Source organism: Lynx rufus, unplaced genomic scaffold (assembly GCF_022079265.1).
Source record: "Lynx rufus isolate CCGP_SWC_20201006 ecotype Redwood Valley unplaced genomic scaffold, mLynRuf1.p SCAF_15, whole genome shotgun sequence".
In the NCBI taxonomy this organism is placed as follows: Eukaryota; Metazoa; Chordata; class Mammalia; order Carnivora; family Felidae; genus Lynx; species Lynx rufus.
In genome coordinates, this window is record NW_025814829.1 from 62,731,935 (window position 1) to 62,754,670 (window position 22,736).

The following is a 22,736-nucleotide window of genomic DNA, read 5'->3' on the forward strand; positions in this document are numbered from 1 at the left end:
TGGTCCCCTCCCCGTGCCAGGAGGTCCCCCGGCTGGTGGGGATGGGGGTCCCAGGCCGACGGGCTGAAGGTCACCTTTTGGGAGAGGCCGAGACCGCAGCTGGGTTGGGTGTTTCGTCTTGGTTTGCCGACTGGGACCCGGCCCGAGTGAGTCCGTTTGGGGCCTTGTCTCCTTCCGAGCAACCGCCCCCTCTTCTGACCCGCCCCTCGGCCTGCCTCAGGACGCCAGAAATGTGAGGCCTGGGCGCCACTCCCCGCTTGCGCTCTGCAGGCCCGGCAGCGTGTGGCGTGTGCTGACGCCCCGCGGTCGCGACTTGAGGCCCACGCCTTTTAAGTGGCTCCTCGTCTCCGCTCCTCTCCTGGCGTTCCAGTGGCGGGGGGCCGATCCGCCCGGTGGTCGGCGCTGCGAACAGGCCTCCGCAGCTTCTGAGAGAGTCCAGCCGGCCGGCGACACCGCGGTGGTCCCGCTCAGGGTGGCCCCGGCGTCTGGAGTGCGCTTCAGAGCCACGGCCCCCGAGACCCGAACCAACCGCAGTCGAGCCGGAGACAGACCGTGTTGAGGGAGTGACCTTTCTACGGGAAGTGGCTCGTTCGGTGATCTCAGGAGGCCGAGTTTCAGCTTCGGCAGAAACGTTAATACTGGGGTGGTGGCCGCAGCACGGACGCCCCCCTGTGCGACCAAGATACGATCAAGGCCTGTCCTGCCATCGGAAACAACTTGGGCCGAGGATTTTCATTAGATGACTCTGCTTTAGTGGCAGATTTTCAAGAGTTAAGGAGAGGTTCCTCATCTTAGCCTCATTTACATTTATTCCTAGCCAAATTCACGGAAGCTGGGACCTGCCAGAAGGAGCTAATTTTGAATCACGAGAGCCTTCTGGTACAGCCAGGGAGTCCAGCAAAGTTTAAGGGTCTGAGGACCACGCGGATGGTTTTATTCTGGTTACCTGTGCCTTGTGTCTTCTTTGTATAGAGCCTGGACGCAGGGCTCCCTGGGTTTGGGTTTGTTAGAGACAGGGAAATGGACCGTAGGTGCAGAGAGACGGGTGATGGAGAGGGGCTGAGTTTGTTCGAGAGAAGCCGAGGCAGGAGGCTCGTGGCAAGTACAGCGGTCATGTGGAGGTGGGATTACCCCCTTGGTCTTGGCCTGGGCGATACGGATGATGACGTTGTCTTTTCAGGCCGATGCCAGGGAGAGGGGTTTGTGTTTAGTGACCGTGTGGAGGCCTCGTCTGGCGTGCTGGGAGGAAGCAGGCCACCTCGATGGTGATCGCTTCTCCCCCCAGCTCGGGTCCCGCTGGCGCAGGCGGAACCTCTTGTGCCGTGTGACGTGTACCCAGAGGTGAAGCCCAAAGTTTGCTGCCCCTCTGGGCAGCGAGGACCACCTGGCATGGCCCCTTCAGAGATCCTCATTCACGAAGGGGGCCGAGGAAGTGGAATGTTATTTTGGAGAGTTGTAGCCAGGTGTTTGAGGAAACTGGAATTCAGGACCGGTCTCGTGACAGGTGGGTAACAAAGCCTCAGAGGCACCTGACAGGATTAGAAGGGAGGATGACGGAGGTGCGGAGAAGTTTGTCTCCACAGTTACCTTCATTTTTCGGATGTTAGGGGATCAGGTAGGGAGATAGTACATGTTTCATCTTTGTTTCCGAAGGTGTCCTTTACCTGACTGTTGTAGGTCACGTCTGGTTCCTCAAATCTGGAAAAATAAAACGTAAAGAACCCGTGCCTCAAGCAAGAGTGGTAAAATCTGTAACCTCAGTTCATTCAGTCCCACGTGAGTAATTCTTGTTCTGTTCAAATCAGGTTTTGCCATGAGCTCTGGAAATTCTTACCCAGTTCGTTTTTATGATCTTGAAGTCACCAGAAACCTGTGTTTGCCAGGGCGTTGCTGTGAACCTCCTTGATGACCCACTTTGGCAGGAACATTATTGCAAAAGCATCTGAGTAAAACAGTAACTCTCTATAAATGACAAACACCTTCAAACAGGGCCCATTGTTAAAGATCTGATTAGAGTTCATTGTGACAGAGTTGATGGGAGATTTGATTGGTTCTGTGACGCAGCATTTTTAAATGAAAACTGGTTTTATGATGATAACGTTATTCCAGGACGTCTCAGACTCTCTCTGCAATAGTTCTGTAACTGCACAAATACCACCCTGGTTGTACTTCTTACTTGACATGTTGGTTTTACACATCAAGTGAGCCTTGTTTCAACATCTCCCTCTAGAAGGAGAGAAAAAAATCTTTTGAGATGTTTTAGGGGCCCTCTGGTCAATTTCAAGATTAATTCTAAGATAAAAAAACAAAACAAAACATTTAGGATTTGAAATTGGGAAGTAATCCAAGGAAACTTGTCCTTGCTACAGATGAAATCAAGTTCAGATTCAGTTGTGCATAAGCACACTTGGTATTAAAGCTTTTTTTTTTTTTTTAACCCTTAAAATTCAATCTTACTTTGACCGTGCATAAAATTATTTCTCAACTTTTAAAAACCTTAATTTATAATGAAAATTAAGAAGTGAACAATCGTGAACTGTCCCTTCACTAGCCCTCTGTGCCTTTGCAAATTTATAAATACTTCTTTTTTTTAATTTTTTTTTTTTTTATGCCCAGCATGGAGCCCAGCGTAGGGCTTGAACTCACAATCGTGAGATCATGACCTGAGCTGAGACCAAGAGTCAGATGCTTCCCCGACTAAGCCACCAGGCGCTCCTGTAAATACTTATAATTGCTAGAACTGTATGCTTTCCTCACAGTAAATGCTTTGGCAACACAAAACATGTTTCCTCCCAGACCCAAGAATCTCATGTTCCTCTGCAAAGCCAAATGTAGATGAACCTGGTTTTAGTAGTGTTTGGGTATTTCATTTGGGGATGACCTAGATATGCAGTGAATTTCATTTAACTCATCATTTAGCAAACTTTAGCTTTAAGGTTTTGAGTAACCAAAAGATTTTAGAAACTATTTGCTGAAAATTCCACCTAGAAATTGTTCCCATTTACATCTGTGTAAATCATTGTTCTTAACAGTTATGTTTAGATTACTTTTTTTTTTTTTTTTTTTTTGGAAGAGAGAGAACGAGCAGGGGAGGGGCAGAGTGAGAGAGAGAATCCCAAGCAGGCTCTGCAGTGTCAGCCCAGAACCCCACTCAAGTCTTGAACTCACAAACCATGAGATGATGGCCTGAAATCGAATCAGGCACTCAGTGAACTGAGCCACCCCAGTGCCTCTGGATTACTTATGAAAACTTCGTTGACCTGGGACACATAGTTAGTTTTCTGACCAGCCGGTTTTGTAACTGGTAACAGGAATGTATCTGATTAGCAAACCAGGTAGAATAACAGTTGCCTTATATTCAATGTTAGTTCAAAGACATGTCTATTCTGATTACACCAACAAACCGAAAGTAGCTTTTAGTCACCAAAGATTATCCTAGATCATGTGAACTTGGGGGAAAGAAAGCTCCAAATACCTGGGTTGGGTTTTGTATTTTTAAGAGTCTTAGGAATCCTTCCACAAAGCCTATGGAAGGCTTTTCTTTCCGTCTGGGTACATAGTTTAGGGGACAAGGCCGGGAAAAAGTTCCTAAGCAGGCTCTGAATATCAGCTTCTACTTTAGCCAAGTACTAAAAAAGTCTTTTTAAATATGCTGTCTGTTTTAGCTGGGACAAACAGCAAATGTTTCTGGCAATATCGAACCAGTCCTTGGACTTAAAGAGTCGTCACCAAATAGGGTGCAGAAAAATTTTTCTCTTTCTTTTTCTGCTGGATACACAGAGGTCTGGGAGGGCTGATTCGGGGGGAGCACGTTCACCCTCGGGCGGCTCTTGTTTGTTTCCAGGATCCCACGTGTAGTTTCCACGCAGGTGTGAGGACAGGGAGAGGCCCTGCACCTGCCAGACTTTGACAAGGTTTCCCACTAAGTATCATCTCCGTTTGCCCCGGCTGTTCTGGGGGTGAGGCCGTGCCAGCCAGCGGGTCCCCCACAGCCTCAACCAGCTCGGGGATGGCCCGCGGGGCCCTCCTTACTGGGGAGATGGGGTGTCTGTGCTGGAGCTACTTAGGCCGATTTTGTTCACTCTTGTTCCAGAGTTCGTCCTTCAAAATTGGATCCGTGGCCTGTCATCCTGTTTCCTGCCTCCTATCAACCCATTAATCTTTGGAGTGAACGCAAGTGTAGAAACCTTCAAGGATCCTCCTTGGGTTTAGGAAATTATCTAGCTGGGACCTTGAATTTGGCAGTTGGCCAAGGATTGAAAGCTGCCCCAAGAGTATTGCCGTGGCCGTGGCTGTGGCCTTGGGTAGTCTTATTTGGAAAGGCACCTATTTGATAGTCTCCTCAGAGTGAAAGGGGTTGAGGCTGAGGAGAACTAGAAGGAGGTGGGGAGCCAGTGATGTCTCACAGCCTCTCGTCTCTCATTTCGCTTTAGCATTTGCCATAGATCTTTCGTTGTAGCAATTTTGGAGTTTTGGAGCATTTTGGAGGCGTCTTCATGCCAATTTAGATAAGTATCCCATTCTCTTTGGTTTCGGAACGCTTTTTTTTTATTATTATTTTTTTAACGTTTATTTATTTTTGAGAGAGAGAAACACAGAGTGTGAACAGGGGAGGGGCAGAGAGAGAGGGAGACACAGAATCGGAAGCGGGCTCCAGGCTCTGAGCTGTCGGCACAGAGCCCGACGCGGGGCTCGAACCCACAGACCGTGAGATCATGACCTGAGCCGAAGCCGGACGCTTAACCGACTGAGCCACCCAGGCGCCCCTGGAACCCTTGTTTTTAAGTGTATTTTTAAAATGATCTATCAGGGACGGGGCACCTGGGTGGCTCACTCGGTTAAGTGGCCGACTTCGGCTCACGTCACGATCTCACGGTTCCTGAATTCCAGCCCCGAGTCAGGCTCTGTGCTGACAGCTCGGTGCCTGGAACCTGCTTCCGATTCTGTCTCTCCCTCTCTCTCTGCCCCTCCCCTGTTCACACTCTGTTTCTCTTTCTTTCTCAAAAATAAGTAAATAAAAAAAATTTTTTAGATGATCTATCAGGGGCGCTTGGCTGGCTCAGTCAGTGGAGCAGGCAACTCTTGATCTTGAGGTCATGAGTTCAAGCCCCACATTGGGCATAGAGCCTACCTTAAAAAAAGAGTAATCGTATCTACTTGTAACACTCCTCATGGTGGCCGCTGTAATTTCCCAAAGGGCTGGCAGCAGTTGGTAGGATCCAAGCTGCAAGTGAAGTTGAACCCACATTTCTGTCCGGCCGTAGTTTCGAGCCTCCAACCTGACAATTCCAGACTCGGTTCTCAGGACATAAAAAGGCCTAGTAAGATTTTGCCATTTTTGCAGATACGTGCAGCTTCTGGGACTGTAGTTTCTAGACGTAAACTAAAAGCAAGTGTTCTGGATGGAGGTGGCCTACACCTGAGAGTCGGACGCTTAACCGACTGAGCCACCCAGGCGCCCCATCTCCAGTTTCTTCCATCGGCGTTTTACAGTTTGCAGAGTACTCGTCTCTCATCTCTTCGGTGAGGTTTATTCCTAGGTATTCTATTGTTTTTGGTGCAATTATAAATGGTGGTGTTTTCCTAATTTCTGTTTCTGCTACCTCATTATTGGTGTATAGAAATGCAACAGATTTCCGTACATTAATTTTGTATCCTATGACTTTACTGAATCCAGGTATCAGTTTTAGCAATGCTTTGGTGGAGTCTTTCAGATTTTCTATAGAGTATAGTGTGGTCTACAAATAGTGAAAGTTTGATTTCTTCCTTGCTGATTTGGAGGCCTTTGATTTGTTTCTTGTCTGATTCTGAAGCTGAGACTTCCAGTACTCTGGTAAATAACAGTGGTGAGAGTGGACACCCCTTGTCTTGTTCCTGACCGTAAGGGGAAAAAAGTCTGTCAGTTTTTCCCCATCGAGGATGATGTTGGCTGTGAGTGTTTTATATACAGCATTTATGATATTGAGGTATGTTCCCTCTCCCTAGTTGTTGAGGGTTCTTACCGTGAACGGGTGTTGTGCTTCGTCAAATGCTTTTTCGGTATCTATTGAAAGGATCATATGGTTTTATCCTTTTTATCCATTGCTGATGTAATGTATCATATTGATCTACAAAACCTTTTTAAAGTTTGTGTGTTTATTTTGAGAGAGAGAGAGAGAGAGAGAGAGCAGGGGAGGGGAAGAGAGAGGGGGAGACACAGAATCCCAAGCAGGCTCTGCACTATCAGCACAGAGCCTGTCACGGGGCTCAGACTCAGGAACCACGAGATCATGACCGGAAGCGAAATCGAGAGTCGGATGCTTCACCCACTGAGCCACCCAGGCACCCCGGTTTGCGAGTATTTTATTGAGAATTTTTGCGTCTGTATTCATCAGGATATTGGCCTGTAGTTCTCTTTTGTGGTGTCTTTATCTGGCTTTGGTATCAGGATAATGCTGGCCTCATAGAATGAATTTGGAAGTTTTCCATCCTTTTCCGTTTTTTAGAATACGTAGATACTAGTTTTTTTATTACCAAAATAACAAAGATTTAGGAACTTCCAAAGCTTCATTCAGCTGCAGACTTGACCTGCAGAACTCAGATTTCTTAATTCCTGATCCAAAGTTATTTCTTCTTTTTAGACCTTTTTAATGAAGTACAATACACATACAGAAAAGTGGACGTATCGTTACATACCCACTGTAAGAGTCTTTGTAAACAAAACCTCCAGATCAAGAACGAGAACATTTAGGGACACCTGGCCGGTTCAGTCAGAGGAACATGTGGCACTTGATCTCAAGGTTGTGGGTTCACCTCCCACGGGTGTAGGGACTACTTAAAAGTGAAGTCTTGGGGCACCTGGGTGGCTCCATCTGTTCATAATCTGACTTGATTTTAGCTCCGGTCATGGTCTCAAGGTTCACGTGATCGATTGCCACATTGGGCTCTGTGCTGACAGTGCAGAGCCTACTTGGGATTCTCTCTCCCCCTCTCTCTCTCTGCTCCTCCCCTGCTTGTGCGCTTTCTCTCCCTCCCCCTGCCTCTCAAAATAAATAAACATTAAAAAAAATTTTTTTTAGAAAAAAATAATCTTATTTTCGGAGGTATAAGCAAGACATTACCCAGGTCAAGTTAGTCTTGCAAATTAACATTTGTATGATAAGACTGGTTTTGTCTGCTCAGAGAATTTTTTAAAAATTAAATACAATCTTTTTCAAAAAGTACATGAACGTTAGCAATTACATCCATAGAGTGGTGTTGCCGGGGCCGGAGAGGGGGTACGGGAGGGTCAGTGGTTAGTGCGTCCGAAGTTTCATTTGGGGACGATGAAGACAGCTGTAGACTTGGATGGCTGCACAGTACCACAGACGTACTCCCTACACTAAAAATGGTTAAAATGATCAATTTTGTTAAGTACATTTTACCACAGTAAGAGAAGAGGTGACCACCAGAGCCACAGAAGCTGTGCTCCCCCTGCTGCCACCACCTGTGCCCACGGTTAACCGACTAAATGGAAAACCTGTGCAATAGAAGAGATCATGCCGTCTGGCCGTCTAGTTTACACACAACTGGAGGGAAAACAGAAAAAAGCACCAAGATTGTTTGCCTGAGGTCCCCTGGAGTTTATTCCCCGTGAGGACTTCCCGGATCAGAGTGCATCGAGCGGGAAACACAACTGTTTCTTGAACCTATGTTAGATGAGCATCTGTGTTTTATCAAACAATAGCTCGCAGTTGTATAGTTTGTGAAATCCTTACGCAGGCCGAGCTGGGAAGAAGTGATAAGACACCGGACGTCTGCGTGCAGAGCCCGGCCGTCTGGCGGCAACCTCTGCTCTGGGCGCCTGCCGCGTTGATACCTAACACTCACCTTGAGGCTGAGTGGCGTGTTTACTCACTTATTTCCTGTGTGTTCTAACATAGCGTTTGCTACAACGGAAAGACCGCCTGCAGTGTATGTAAGTTGTGAGTCAGGATAGTAAAGCAGATACCTACCCTCTGACCAGGTCATACATCTTAACTCACTAGAGACTGTTTTGTTTGCCTCTGCGGTTTCAGTCACTGAAATGTCACCAAATCCGCAGTGTGCGCACGCAGGGTGCCGTGCTCTGACGCTCGTCCCCTCCGGCTTCCCTCGGTGTGTGAGCCGGAGGGGCCTTGGCACCAAAGTCTAGATCGAGGTTCAGATGAGGCCTCCGAAAGCACACGCGGAGCCCAAAGGGCTGTGTCGTCGTCCCTGGTCAAGCTCTGCGCCGCTCCGCCTTCCCGGCCGGTCCCGCATCACAGCGGAGCACTGCCCAAGTGTCCGCCACGCGTAAGCTGCCAAGGGGAGGTGTTCCTCCCCTCTGGACAGCTTCGGGGGGCGGGTTTTGTTCCCGCTGTGGCTGCACGCTTTCTTTGGACGTCACAGGCATCGGTCGTTTGCTTTCGCTTCGTCAGTGTTGGCATCTGCTTCGTAACCTGCTTCTCGAAACTGAAATTTTTAAAATTCTTCCCAAACTGGTCAGTGATACTCATTTAGTCCAGCGGCCGTGACTATTTACTAAGAGCCTAGAATGTGGAAAGGTACTGCTCTTGAAAGCCTCACTGGAAGCGGTGTTTTCTCTCTTAGAACGGCACCAAACCCCCACTGGCCGCAGATGTCAGTTTGGAAGCCCTTGCTGGGGACCTTCGCTGTGACTGCTATTCGTGAGTACCCGGGTCTCGGGCCCGTTATGTCTCCCAGGCTCCGTTTCCTCAGGGGCGAAATGAGGCAGAGTGGTCTTGCGGGGAGCACTGAGTCAGGGGTGAAACCCCTCTGTCGGCCTCTTCCTTCTTAGTGAAGGGACCACCCATTTTGAGGCCCCGAGGAACCCCGAGGTGCAGGGGTTGTCCGGACGACAGGACGTGATCAGAGCACTGTGGTGACAGCGTGTGAACGCCCCTCCCACCCTGTAAGGAAAGTGTCTCCACCTCACCCCAGCCCTCTTGGGAAGTTACTGTTAACGGGGCAAAGGCTTAAGTGAGTAGTTTACAGCTTCAAGCACTAAAATCTGAAAAGATGTTCCGTTCACAACAAAGGCCGTGTCACAGCAGATCTAAGCCCGGGCCACATCCTTGGGTTACACAGCGTAGGGTGTGCATTATAAAGGGGCAGGGTTAACGTTGAACGGTGTGTGCTTAGGGTTTATGCTCCTGTAATCACTTTGAGAGACCGATAATTCTAGGCTTCAGCTACTCATTTGTGATAAAGACACCTCCACACCTGTGTAAGGGGTTTCAGTGTTAAGGAGAGCAGTGAACACCCAAGCGTGTGTGTAATTATTAAATAGCATTGTAAACCAGCACCTAACCACAGAAACATTAGATTCACTTCACAATGTAAGCTCTGTGGGCATTTAAATTTTATATATTATCGGGGTTATCAACTTCAGACGTTAAATAGGTTTAATGGCTAGAAATGAGGTATTTCCCCCAGATTCAAACTCTTTCCCGAAGGGCTGCAGGAGTACTGTTTAAGATGTAATGTGGTGAAGCACCAGTCAGCACCAGCGTTTTCTGCTGAACTCAGGAACCATGTTGACACAGCATATTATTTATTGCCCAGAGTAATTATGTGAAGGCTTGCTGGTTTTCCTGTTTTAGCTCATTTATGATAGGTCCACTCAGCTCAGGCTTGAATCAAGGGTATTAAAGACTTTCTAGCCTTTGTGTTCCCTGTTTTGAACTAGGTGCCATAAATGACTTCTTATCTGAGCTTACTCGAGATGTCAGGTAGCGAGCGTGTGGGCGGTCAGCTTGTCGGCAGCCTAGGCCTTGTGAATGAAGATTTTACGACAAATGTGTCAGTTTCTTTCTCTTGACTCGGCGATTCACTTTTTGCATTAACAGTATCTATTGCTATTAGCATTGGAGTAGTTACGATTCATTGCTTTATTTGCATCGTAATTACCCTTCTTCTAAAAGTTAGAAATATTTTAAGTAAAAGTGAGAAGCTCTTTCCTACTGACCGTCATCTGTTTACCCCACCTTTATCGGTTGGTTTCTTTCCTAATTGTGTAATATGTGACTGAAAATTGCTGTCAGACTTCTTTCTGTCCTTTGCAGTGTCTAAGAATAAATCAGTGAGGATGGTTATGTTTTTGCAGGGGTGCGGACCTCTCTGCTTTGGTACGAGAAGCTTCTATCTGTGCTCTGAGACAGGAAATGGCAGAACCAAAGAGTGGGAGCAAGAAAGGTACCGTTCATTCCAGAATTTCTCGATTCCACTTACTTAGCACTCCATATCACTTAAAGCCACTACTGACCCGGAAAGTGACCCTGTCATAGCAGCTCTTACCTGTGATGTTAGCACTGATGTTCTGCTGGGGCCTGTCCAGGAGCCCACACCTCGCCTGGTTTCTGCCACATTGGCCTGGTCGCCTGCAATTCGTGGCCGCGCTCTCCCGAGTCCCACGGACCCTCACACGCACCTCCCTGTCCTCTCAGCCTGCACTTCATCTGCAGGTCAAGTCCATATTGATCTTTTGTTCCGTGCATTTCCAAAACTTGTCTTTTTTTATTCCTACTGATGTTCTCTTTCTTCTCCTCCCTTCTTTCCTCTGGCTACCGAGAGTCTCCGAACTAACTTTTGTTCCTCGTCACCCAGCATCTGTGTGGGTCACGTGACGTTCATCAGCACCCACCACCCACGCCATAATTTTTGTTGTTTAATTGTCGGATTCAGGCACCTGAACTTCTTTTATCATAAGCTGTTTCAAATTCCTCTCGGAAGTAGGTGATGTAACTTGCAAAATTAGGGTATCTTGAGAGGACCGACACGTGAGCGTGCTGCCTGAGAGCCGAGTCTGACAGCGTTTAAGGATTTCTCGCTGGAAATTTACAGGCCTGTCTCCACATATTGGCCGCTACTACTAATAATGCTGTTTGGACGTGACTTGGTGATTGTTCAGCACATTCTGATGCCCCTGCCCTGCTGCACTTAGCATTTCTAGTTCCCTGTCCTCCAGGGACTCTGAACGGGTCTCTTGCTGACTGATGCCTTCGACTGCACATTTTGTTTTCGGCTCAGGTCACAATCTCGTGGTCGTGGGATTGAGCCCTGCATTGGGCTCTGCACTGGACATGGAACCTGCTTGGGATTTCCTGTCTGCCTCTGCCCCTCTCCCTCGCTTACTCATCTCTCTCTAAAATAAAATTTTTTTAATTATTTTTTTTAAGTTTATTTATTTTGAGAGAGAGAGAGAGAGACGGTGTGAGCAGGGGAGAGGCAGAAGGGGAGAGAGAAAGAATCCCAAGCAGACTCCACATTGCCAGCACAGAACCAAACATGGGGTTCAAACTCATGAAACCATGAGATCATGACGTGAGCCAAAACCAAGAGTTGGACATTCAGTTGCCTGAGCCACCCAGGCACCCCCTAAAATAAAATTGTAAAAAAATTTTTAAAAGAATCGGAGCTCCTTGTAATCCATTGTTGTGTTATTATCTTTGTACATTATATATATATATTATAATTCCATAACATCTAATTACATGTATGGGCTCTTTTTGTTTGTTTTGAGATAGAGAGCTGGAGTTGGGGACAGGGGGAGAGAGAGAGAATCCCAAACAGACTCTGCACTGTGAGTGCAGAGCCCAGTGCCGGGCTTGAATTCACGAACTATGAGATCATGACCTAAGCCAGAGTCAGATGCTTAACTGACTGAGACGCCCAGGTGCTCCATTGACTCGTAACCACCATGGAATAATACTGTCTGTTCCTAGTTAAATTATTGGAATTTATCTTTAAAAAGAACAGTTCCGGGGGTGCCTGGGTGGCTCAGTCGGTTGAGCATCTGACTTCGGCTCAGGTCATGATCTCACGGTTCATGAGTTCAAGCCCCACATCAGGTTCTGTGCTGACAGCTCAGAGCCTGGAGCCTGTTTCAGATTTCGTGTCTTCCTCACTCTCTGCCCCTCCCCCACTGGCACGCTGTCTCTCTCAAAAAATGAATAAACACCAAGAAAAAAAATTTTTTTAAAGAACAGTTCTAGTTATTCTTCATTAAGTATCACCATTAAGGGGTAAACAGTGTTAAAGGAGGGCCCCCCACATGGTATGTGATGTCTCTTCGGGGTATCCTGCAGTAAAATCTGATGAGCACAAGGTAGGAGAAATGGCGAGACGTTGGTCAAAGGGTACAGACTTCCTGCTGGAAGATGAGCGGGTTCTGGGGAGCAGATGTATTGTGTGATGACTACAATTAGCAGTATGGATTATGTATTTGAAAGATGTTAAGACAGTAAATCTTCGAAGTTATTACCACACATACACAAAGTGATTGTGTGAGGGGAGGGAGGTGTTAACTAACCTTGTGGTGGTGGGCACTTTCCCAAATGCATGCGTGTATCGGACCATCACACGGCACACCTTAAACTTGCGTGTGTTAGATGTTAATAATAGCTCGGTAAACAGTGGGGGGCGGGTAATGAAAACACGGACTTGTTTTGTTTTTTTCAAAGTGTAAGAATCTCTGATTAAAGGTGAACAAAGAATTTTTTTATATAATTTGTCCCAAAATAAACTGTTTTGATTGCCTCAATAGACACCGATATAAAACTTAAGCACTTGTGTGTAAGATTAAATATGGTCAGGTGTGTGTAAATTAAATGAAAATGAGAAAATGTCCAGAAAATGTGATAAGCAGACTGTTTCAGGCTTGAATCATTCTGAAAAAAAGCAGAAGCAATGTGATCGCTCATTTCCCCACATTCCCTTGACCGATGGGAAGTGAGCACACTGTACCCACCCGTGTGTCTGTGCGTCTGCCCCACAGGTGAGCTCAAGGTCAGTCAGAAGCACTTTGAAGAAGCTTTCAAGAAAGTAAAATCATCTATATCAAAAAAGGTAAGAAATGCTCTCAAAATGTGCACAGAAAAGAGACTGGGATCAAGACCGGTAGCTCATGACAAGGAGAATAATTGCCTTCGTGAGAACATTCTTGAGAGATTGTAGTTTTTTGTATTTCTTGGAAGACTGAAGCCAGAAGGGAATGGCCCCTCGTGTCTGTCTCCACCCTCTTGGGATTTCTAATCAGTCTGGTTCACCAGTCATCTGAGCTTCTCCACCCTTGCAGGCAGCCTTTTATCTGCCTGGAGCCTGGTGTCCAGGCCGGTGCAAATGTCCTTGCGGAAGGCTGGCAAAGGGCTAAAGGAAATGGCTGACATTTCTTTACGTAAAACACCAGATTCTGTGTGTTTGCCTCTTACTGTGCCAAGGTGACCCGTCTGTAGTAACCCGGGTGGCTGCGGTGACACAGGGCCACTGGGGGACGTGTCCAACCCTAGGAAGCCTCTATCTCGGGTTCCGTCATCATTGGTCTGATTCACTTTCGTGCCTTTTATGTCCTAGGAGTGTTGTACGCCTTAGCCATGAGACCTGCTTATTGCTGGACTCAAACTTCCTTTAAATCATTAGCCATTTATTACCCTAGGCCTGGTGTTTCCCACTGTAACTACTGATCGAAAACGGGGAGTCAAAGTCCTAGCGGTTACAGGTGATGGGCTGCCCTGTCCCAGAGCCTCCGGGCTTGTTCTGAACATTCTCGGTGAGGTGGCCACCTTCCCACGTGTAGTTATTCTGTAAAGATTTCATTGTCAACTGATGGCTACACCCATCGTGGAGCTCAAACTCACAACCCCGAGACCAAGAGTCGCACGTCCTAGCGACTGAGCCCGCCAGGAGCCCCCAGCCTTACCACTGTTAACTACAACACCCGGTTCATTGGTGTGGGCCGGTGGGATCTTTTAGGCATGTGACCGACTGCTTTTCCGGCTGCAGTCGAGCGAGAGTCCGCTGCACCGGGACTGAGTCCTCCCCGTCTGTGGAGAAACAACCGTCTGCCTTCCCCTCCCAGGCATTTTGTCGACCACAGGGATGTGTGCTCGTTCCCCTGAGCATCTTCTTGTAAAACACTGTCTTCTCGGGGGCGCCTGGGTGGCTCAGTCAGTTAAGCGTCCGACTTTCAGCTCAGGTCACGATCTCGTGGTCCGTGAGTTCGAGCCCCGCGTCAGGCTCTGGGCTGATGGCTCGGAGCCTGGAGCCTGCTTCCGATTCTGTGTCTCCCTCTCTCTGCCCCTCCCCCGTTCATGCTCTGTCTCTCTCTCTCTCTCTGTCTCAAAAATAAATAAACGTTAAAAAAAAAAAAATTAAAAAAAAAAAAACCTCTGTCTTCTCGATTAAAACTGGGGACAGTTTGACAGTTCATAGTCCCGGGGCTCTTCCTGCTAATCAACAAGAGACTAGTGATGTAAGCCCCCGAAGATTTCGTCAGCAAAAGATCGTTTCGGCTGAAATTATTCCTCACCTGCGGCGGGAGTCTGGGGCCTTTCCAGCAATTAGATGTGGACGTGGCCCCACATTTGCCGTTCCTTCTAGCCTCCCTGTTTTCAGTTGAGATGTAGTTGACGCACAGTGGAGCAGAGCACAGTCCTGCCACATGCGACAGCTGTGGCCAGCGCCAGGACCCTCCGTTCCCGCAGGAGGTCCTGGGGCGTCCGTGGAGGCCGGTGTTCCGGGCGACCCCAGGCCTGACCCGTCTTCCCGCTCTGACTTCTTCCGTCTGAGGACTTGGCACACGTGGAGCTGTGTGGCGCACTCGGCGCGTCCGGCTTCTTTGCTCAGCGTGATGTCTCTGAGGTGCACGGTGTTGTGCGTTTGGAGTTTGGTCCTTCCTCCTGCAGAGCGGTTTCCCAGGGTAAGAATGTACCACAGCGTCTCGTCCTTTCTCCTGCTGGGGGACGCTCGGCCATTTCCGGGGTCTGGCTTTTATGAATAAAGGTCCCTTGAACGTGTGTGAGATAGAGCAAGGGAGAGAGGGGGGACGTGTCTTCACTTCTCGTGGTAAGCACCCAGACGGGCCTGGCTGGGTCTCACACGCGGGCTGCTCCGCCCGCGCTTGGTGAGGGCTTCTGCTTCTCCACGGGCTCACGAACACCAGAGTGTCACTGTCCTTTAATGTCAGCCGTCCGAGGGACGTGAACCAGTGTCCCATGTAGTTTAAGGGGGCATTTCCCGAACAACCGGGAAGGTGAGCATATTTTCACATGCTTGCCGGTCAGTTGGATTTCTTGTTTCCTGTCCTTGTGCTTTGCCCCTAAAAACTTGAGTTGTTTCTCTCCTTATTATAAATGTTTGTACAAATTCTTAGCTTAGTCTGGATTGAAGGCTTTTATCAGATGTGCACACAGAGGATAACTTTCTAAAGAGCAGGAGCTTTTATTATTTTTTTATATAAAATTTTGTTTAACATTTATTTATTTTTGGAAGACAGAGCAGGAGCAGGGAAGGGGCAGAGAGAAGGAGACACAGAATCCGAAGCAGGCTCCGGGCTCTGAGCTGTCAGCACAGATCCCGACACGGGGCTTGAACCACGGAATGAGAGATCGTGACCTGAGCCGAAATCGTGCAGGAGCTTTTAATTTAGATGAAGGCTGACGTATTACGTGTTCTGTCATAAGAAGTCTGGGCTATTTCAAGTTTGCAAAGATTCTCTCCTTTGTTTTTTTCTAGACGCGTAATAGTTTTAGCCTTTACGTTTAGGCCTGTGATCCATTTCAAATTACTGTTTTAGTTTGATGCGACTTAGGGGTCATGGTTATGTTTTTCCATGCAGCTGCCTACTGACTCTGACCCGACTGTGGGAAAAACTTTCCTACTGAATTACCGCACCATCTGTTTGAAAACCCATTGACTGTAAATGCAAGAATCTCTTTCTGTGCTGTTCCATTGGTCTTTACATCTGACCTTATGCTGCTATATCTTTCTTACCACAGTCTTGACTATTATAGATATATAAGTCTCAAAATCGGGTAGTATAAATTCTCCAAATCTGTCCCTTTTCACCCCCAAAATTGTTTTGTTTATTTTAGGCCCTTTGCGTTTCCATATAAAGTTTATAATCAGCTAATCGCTTCCTGAAAAAGAAGCTTGTTGGGATTTTGAATGAGACTGAATCTGTATATCAGCTGTGAGAGCAGAAGTTAAAAATTCATAAACTTAGTACATCTGTCCATTTATTTAGATTCATTTAATTTCTCAGAGTTTATTCATTTTTTAATTCATTTCACTTATTAGATCCACCTGATTTATTCAGTAATGTTGTGAGTTTTGGTGGAAATATCTTACACATCTTTCATCAACTGCATTCCCAAATAATGTATACTTTTTTATGTTGTTTGTCAATGTTTTTCATTTTGTTTTCTAATCGTTTTTATATATTGACCTTGGCTGGTTCATTTGTCATTCTCTTACTTGTTTTGCCTCCAAAAAGATCAATTTTCTAGATTAAATTTCTGCTGTAATTTTGAAGTTTCCATGTTTGTTGCTCAAGTGGTTTTATTACTAATAGCCACAAATGTGTGATCCAAAGCTCGATAATTGCTTGACCTGATTCCTAAATTTGCCCGTGTTTTTTATGATAATTAAGGATTAAGTCTGCTTTACCACCTTTGTATAATACTTTTGCTGGTGAATTTGAAACCAGTGTATATTATGTTTATTGGAGGGGTCTCCGTTCCTTCTTTTTTCTTGGTCTTCTCAGTTCTGGGTGGTGGCGAAGAACGTCTTCCTTCTGGTTAAGGACGGTTCCATTGAAATTCGAGGCACAGGCAGAGTCACACAATCCATTTCAGAAGCCAAACCGAAAGGAAGTAAAATCAAACCAAAAGAAAGGTTTGGCATTTGTGGTGATGCTTTTCTGGATGTGAAACTGAGTGGCCCATTTATAAGCCACCTCTTTCTGCTTTTAATATCAGGGCTCTTTTGGTTGTAAATGATGGAAACCCAATCCAGCTAAGATAAGTGGGGGAAACAGAACTCGTCCACATAGCAAGGGTCGTGAGAGCACAGTTGGCATTGGGCACGCTGGCTGTGGAACCTCGTTACGGGTTTCCTGGGGGAAGCTGGTTGCCTGCAACCCCAGACACCCCCCAGCAAGAGAATTCCCTGCCGGCTCTGGTGGGAGAGTGTCAGGGGAGTCTGCGGTCGGCCCAGCCCAGTTTAGGACCCCACGCCAGAACCAACCAGTGTGGCCAGTTAGGAAATTCGATACTCTGGCCAGGCTGGGTTGTGAGGGCCACAGAGTTTTTATAAAGGTCATGACCTCAAGACCTAGAATGAAAATCTGTAAATAGGATTCTGGTACTCAAGTTAATTGACTTGTTAGTGGCCGGGTTGGGATTTTGAGTCATCTTTTCACGCTGAAAAAGAATTGCTAGATTTTGTTAAATGCAAAAGGAACACATCACGTTTTAGCCTGAAGACGTACTTACAGAAGTGGCAATTGCTTCGAGACGCGTTAACACTGAATACATGGTCAGGAGACATCCAAGAAGAAAGGTGTGCCCGTACCGTCCCCAAATCTGCAGGGCCGGTCATTCTAGTCCTGAAATATCCAGCACGTTCTTAAGCCAGGTGCACCTGCCTGCCAGCTGGCGCCGTTTCTTACCTTAGAGCGCTTCCCTCCCTGGCACCACATGATTCTTCATTTGGAGTTGGGCAGTGACAGCACGTCAGGTGGACTCCGTGTCCGCACTTAATTGGCGCACGTAGTTCAGAGGCCAAACGTAGCAGTGTGTCACCCGACCCAGGAAGCCCTCGGTAACTGGTTGAGGGTGGGTGGTGACGGCAGTGAGCAGACCTTCCTTTTCCCCATCCCTGCTTGTCCTCGCTCCCTCCTCCAAAGATCCCTGCCCGGGCTACCAGGTAGGTCCTGTTTGGTGCTGAGAGGACCTAATGGGTCGTCACCCTATTAGGACAGACACCCGACAAGTAAGACGGCCGTCCGCCAGCCGCGTCTCAGAATTCAGAGCCCTGTGTCTAGGCTGTGTCGCTCCATGGGCCAGCACAGCATAACCACTGTGCAGGTTTCACTGCTCACCAGAGACCTGAGACCCAGTCAGCCATTGGTAAATGTTGAGGCCTTGAGGTTATTTCCCCAGATATTTGTTACCTCGGATGACAGTCTTTTCACTCTGCTCACTCTGGCACTGTTCCACCATCAGGAAGGAAACCTCATCAAACACGGTCTGATTTGTTTTCTTTCCTCTATGGAAGCCACACCACGAAACTGCTCATTAGCTCATCGAAGTCGTGGCCGTGGCTCTTTGATTCTCTTCTTCCCACTCAGGAGTACACGGGTCACTCGTTTCCCTGATTATTTCTACCCCACTGACACTTGAGAGAAAAACGTTTCAAGTCAGAGTCCCTTCTCCCCTAGCTGTGTTTTAACAGCTTGCCTGAGATCCAGATTTCAACCCTGATCGCGAAGCTCTGCACGCGCGCAGGCCCTGTGCTGGGCTCGCAGATGCAGAAGTTGCAGAAGACGGGGCCCCTGTGCACAGGACACGGACTAACCCGGCCCCTTAGTTCCATCCACGTCGCAGGTGCTTCGCGTGCAGCCTTTGCTTAAAGGGTCTCGGCCGCGTGACAAAGGCAGTGTGACCGATTTTATTAAAAACAGTCATGAACCTATCATTCCAGACCTTGTAGAATTTTTTTATTCTCTCAGGAACATCCGTGGGAGGCTACACGTATGGGCTGGTGAGACTCTGTACTGTTTTATTGTTTAATGTTTGTGGTGATCATAAGTTTTTAAACTTTAAATATTTGATTTCTGGAAAACTTGGTGAATAAGAAGCTACAGCTTCTCTTTTGGAGGTAGGCATAGTATGAATTTTGAATAAATACTAAATAAAGCAGATGACCAAACTGATTTTTAATTTGTTTGATCTTTTAAAAAGGAGGCATAACATCAGGGTGAAGGCAGCCCCCTCCTTGTTTGGCAGATTAACTGGCCCTCATGAGACAGTTACTTAGGAGACGGGTGACAGCTGCTGGTAGGGAGAGAGTGGAGGGGGTGGCGGAGGGGGACAGGGGTGTAAAAGTTCACCTTTTCTCCTCTTTGAACTTTGAACCTTGAGAATGCAGCACCTATTCAAAAGAATTCAAAATTGACAAAATAGTAATTTAAAAGTTCTGGAAGACCAAAATAATAATAGTTACCTCTGGAAATGAGAATTTTTTTTTTTTTTGCTGATCTATATTTTCTAATATTTCTCCAATAAATCATGTTTTAGAATTTTAAAAAGTTATTTTACTGCAGAAAAAGGAATTGTTTTAACCTGGTTATAAACAAAGCATGCTTAAAATGTCTTTACTGTTTATGATTTAGCAGTGATATTGGTATACAAGGACCCTTTCTTTATCCTATTTCAAAGTTAATTGGGCATTTCACTAATACTCTATGTTTACCTTTGAAACCGTTTGAGAGGCACTTGGAAAAATGAGTGAAGTAAGTGCATAGACTTTTTTTTTCAAATCCGTGTCTCAAACCGGGGTAAACATTGAGTACAGTCCAGGAAATGGGTTTCCTTCTTGAGTGGAAAATCCGCCCTGCCCTCTGTTTCAGGGATCTGAGTCGTTGCCTAGAGAGAACATCCGTTCTGCCTTTATCTGACTCAGGGCTGTCCTCAGAAAAAGATACTGGTTGTAAACTCACTCGTAAAAGGTCAGAAACCTCATACGTGCTGAAGAGCCTGCCGTGCATGGCTGCCTCTGTGAGCGTAGCTGCATTTCTGTGCACCTCTCAGCAGCCCTGTCCTCGTGCCTGCCGGAAGCCGGGACGTCCGTGTCCCTTTGGCAGAGGTTCCCCGAGGAGGCCGGCAGACACGTCAGTGCTGAGGCCGTTTGTTACTGTTGAAACCATTTCAGTGGCCCTACTCTTTGGTCTTTGTTTTCATTTTTGCTCGTTTTGTTTTGGGGACCAAACCAGAACGATTCAAAGAGCATGTGGAGAACCAAGCAAACTGGAACAGTTGGGGAAACTGCAGAACGGACAAGCTGGGGGCGGGGCCTAAAAAACACAAGCCTCAGTGATTAGAACATTGTGATAATGGCACAGGAACTGATCGTAGTATACAGTACATAATAGTGTCCCCCACACCAGTGATGGAAACACGGTGATCGATGTCGGGGCAGCTGGGAAGCCGTCTCCAGAAGTTCAAGTCGGACTCGCATGTCACACTGCAGGTGGGGGACGGGGGCGGGGGGCGGCGGGAGAGTTTAAAAGTAAAATCTGAAACCGTCAAAGTAGGAGGAGACCAGAGATTTGTCTGGAAGTTCAAGCGGGGCGTGCCTTGTTTCCTCTCAGCGCGAAACCCGGCAACACAAATGAAAGACTCAGAATCTGACACGAGGATAAAAATTTCTGCGCTAAGAAACTCGTCAAAAGACAAATGACCAAATAAGGAAAATATTTGCAGTTAATGTCACCAAGGGTGAATCAGAACGACCAGAAATTGATGAGGAAAAGACCGACACAGAAAATGTCGGAAAAGAGGCGCTAGGTGAAGAACAGGGACAGACCCTTCCCGGAAAAGCCAACGGGCTCGTTAGACGGAAAACTCCTCACCTTGCTGATAATGGAAGAAAAGCAACTAAGATACTAGTCTTTGCCTGGCAGCAGGCAAAGGTCTCCGAACCTGATGATGCCTGTTGGCCGGGATACGAGGGGATGGGGGGCCCAGCCCTTTCCCGGGACTGAACCGGATTCCCGCTGCGGCTGGCCCGGCGGCTCTGGGAACTTCCCCTGGAAGCACCCACGACAGCGGAGCGGACTCGACGGTGGCTCCGCTGTGAGGCTCTGACGGATCAACTCGGAAGAGAGGAGCGTCTTCTCAACGTGCCGTCGGGAAGCAGGGGTCCTGTGTGCTCTGCCGCCGCTTCAGTCAAACACGAGGGAAACGCAGCGGCGTCAGTGCTCGTGTCACAGAGGGAAGACCTGACAGCGTCGACGGGAGGGGCTTCGTTCACTCTGCGACTGCGTCGGGTCCTCGAACCTCGCGAGCACCTCGCGCATCCGAAAGAAGAACGACATTGGATTTTAAAAACGGGCGTTCGAGGGCTCAAAACACGAGCACGCCCTGCCTCGGCCTAAACAAGCAGCGGTCGAGCCGCTGCCCCAGACCTTAGATGCGTGTGTGGCCCCGGCGAGACCCCACGGGGCATCCCCCTGAAGGCAGCCCCCCCCCCCACCCTGCTGGAGCTGCCCCGGCACTGCAGGTGCTTCTGTCCCCTGCCCGTCCACGCTCAGAACACTTTAGAACCCGGCTTTCTTTGCTGCGTGGATAGAGCCGTAAGCAGCTCGTCACCCGACTTTCACGGCGAACCTCTGTCCCCGTGGGGGGGGGGCACGTGGGGCGGGCCGCGCACCGAGCAGGCGGCTCCTTCCTCGGCCCGGAGACTGGGCGTCCTCACACGGCGTCCCCGCACCTGTCTGGTCTTCGCCCCTCTTCTTGCAGCGACACCGGTCGTGCTGGCTTAGAGCCCGTCCCGGGGGCTTCGATTGAACGGAATCGCCTCCCTAAAGATCTTTCCTCCAGTCACGGTCACGTGAGGCCCTGGGGGGCTGGGATATCCGCATACGCGTTTCGGGGGCACGGCTCGGCCCACCTCGCACTCACCAGCTCTGTGTCTTGTCCCCTGTTCTCAGGACCAGGTGATGTACGAAGCCCTGCAGCGGTCCCTCAGCCGGTGACCCCCCTTCCGACCTGACGCGGATGGCGGCCCGTTCCGAGCTGAGGACGCTTCCCATCCACCAGCCGCGCGTGGGAACACCCTCCCCTCTCTTTAAGTAAAACACGTTTAACTGTTGAAATAAAATCACTGATAACTTTTTTTAAATAAAACGTTTGTTTTGAACCGTTCTCAACTGTGCTGCGGAGAAGTTGCAATCACAGCAAAAAGAGCTTTTCTCCCCTGAGCCGTCTGGTCTGAGGTACGTTGCCAACCTGAGGCCGCGTGACCCCCAGATACTTTGTTTCCTGCCGCCAGGACACCCCCACAACCGAGAAAGCAGCCGTGGGACCCGCTGTCCCGTGGCCTCAGGCCCCTTCCAGATCTCCAGCTGCCCCAGCTGTGCCCTCCTGTGGAAGGTGCTGGAAACCAGGTCAGTGTCTCCTCCCTCATCAGACTCAGCTGTGTCCCCGTGGCGTCCAGATTGTCCTCCTTCCACAGCCCCTCTGAGGCTTCCACAGGTCACTGCTCCGTCCTGAAAGCCCCACTCTGTGCTGTGTTTCTGCTACACCTCGTTTACCGCGCTCCCCACGGTGGGGTCCGCGGCTGTAGCCCCTCCCAGAGTCTCTCCTTCATGCTCCAGAAATGTTTATGCTACTTTTAAGAATGGACTTGATGAAGTGGAGGAAATACGAATAGAGGAAAGCACACCAGGCAGATAAAACACCGTCCTTTTTCTTGAGGAGCCCGCAGAAGCACGGCGACCTCTGACATGACCCCTCCCACAGTTGCCGCAGGTGCTGTTGCGTGGGGCAGGGCGCTGGGAGGACAGCGCTCTGGGACCCTAGGGGACGGGACACCGGGGCAGTGGAACGGCATCATGTGCTAGAGGTGGCGAAGGATGAAGGGCGGTTATTAGAGGCCGGAAGGTTTGGGGCCCTAAATCTGAGTAGTAGGTTCGACTGTTTTTGCAGCCAAATAGAAGGAGAAAGCCAGCTGGCAAATCATGAGAAAAGGCTAAGGTTTTCGTGGCACTTGAGCATTAGGTCTGAGCACCCTTCCTTTCAGTAGTTGAGCTGGGCCTGAGCGTGAGCGACCGGACAGGCGGCGTGTCCTTGAGCCTCACCGACAGCTGGGCCTGGGTGGACGGCAGGCGCTTACTAGGCGGGAGACCAACCCTCTAGGGTCACAGTGCGTGTCGCCAGTGCTTCTCCGGAAGGAAG

At 48.5% G+C, this 22,736-nt stretch overlaps 1 protein-coding gene across 6 annotated transcripts in view; it reads left to right on the plus strand.

Annotated features, from left to right (window-relative positions):
• Positions 1-21,686, plus strand: part of NVL (nuclear VCP like) — a 91,346-nt gene extending 69,660 nt beyond the window's left edge. For 2 of the 6 annotated variants that reach the window (XM_047077171.1, XM_047077174.1), the window contains 4 exons: positions 8,590-8,666; positions 10,106-10,194; positions 12,776-12,846; positions 19,772-21,686. In XM_047077171.1, coding sequence (XP_046933127.1) covers positions 8,590-8,666; positions 10,106-10,194; positions 12,776-12,846; positions 19,772-19,879 — 345 coding nt within the window. In that variant the 3' untranslated portion in view covers positions 19,880-21,686. Of the gene's footprint in view, positions 1-8,589; positions 8,667-10,105; positions 10,195-12,775; positions 12,847-19,408 lie in introns of all 6 variants that reach the window. The other 4 variants (XM_047077173.1, XM_047077176.1, XR_006961672.1 and 1 more) reach the window with 3 other exon arrangements.
• The last annotated feature ends 1,050 nt before the right edge of the window (positions 21,687-22,736 follow it).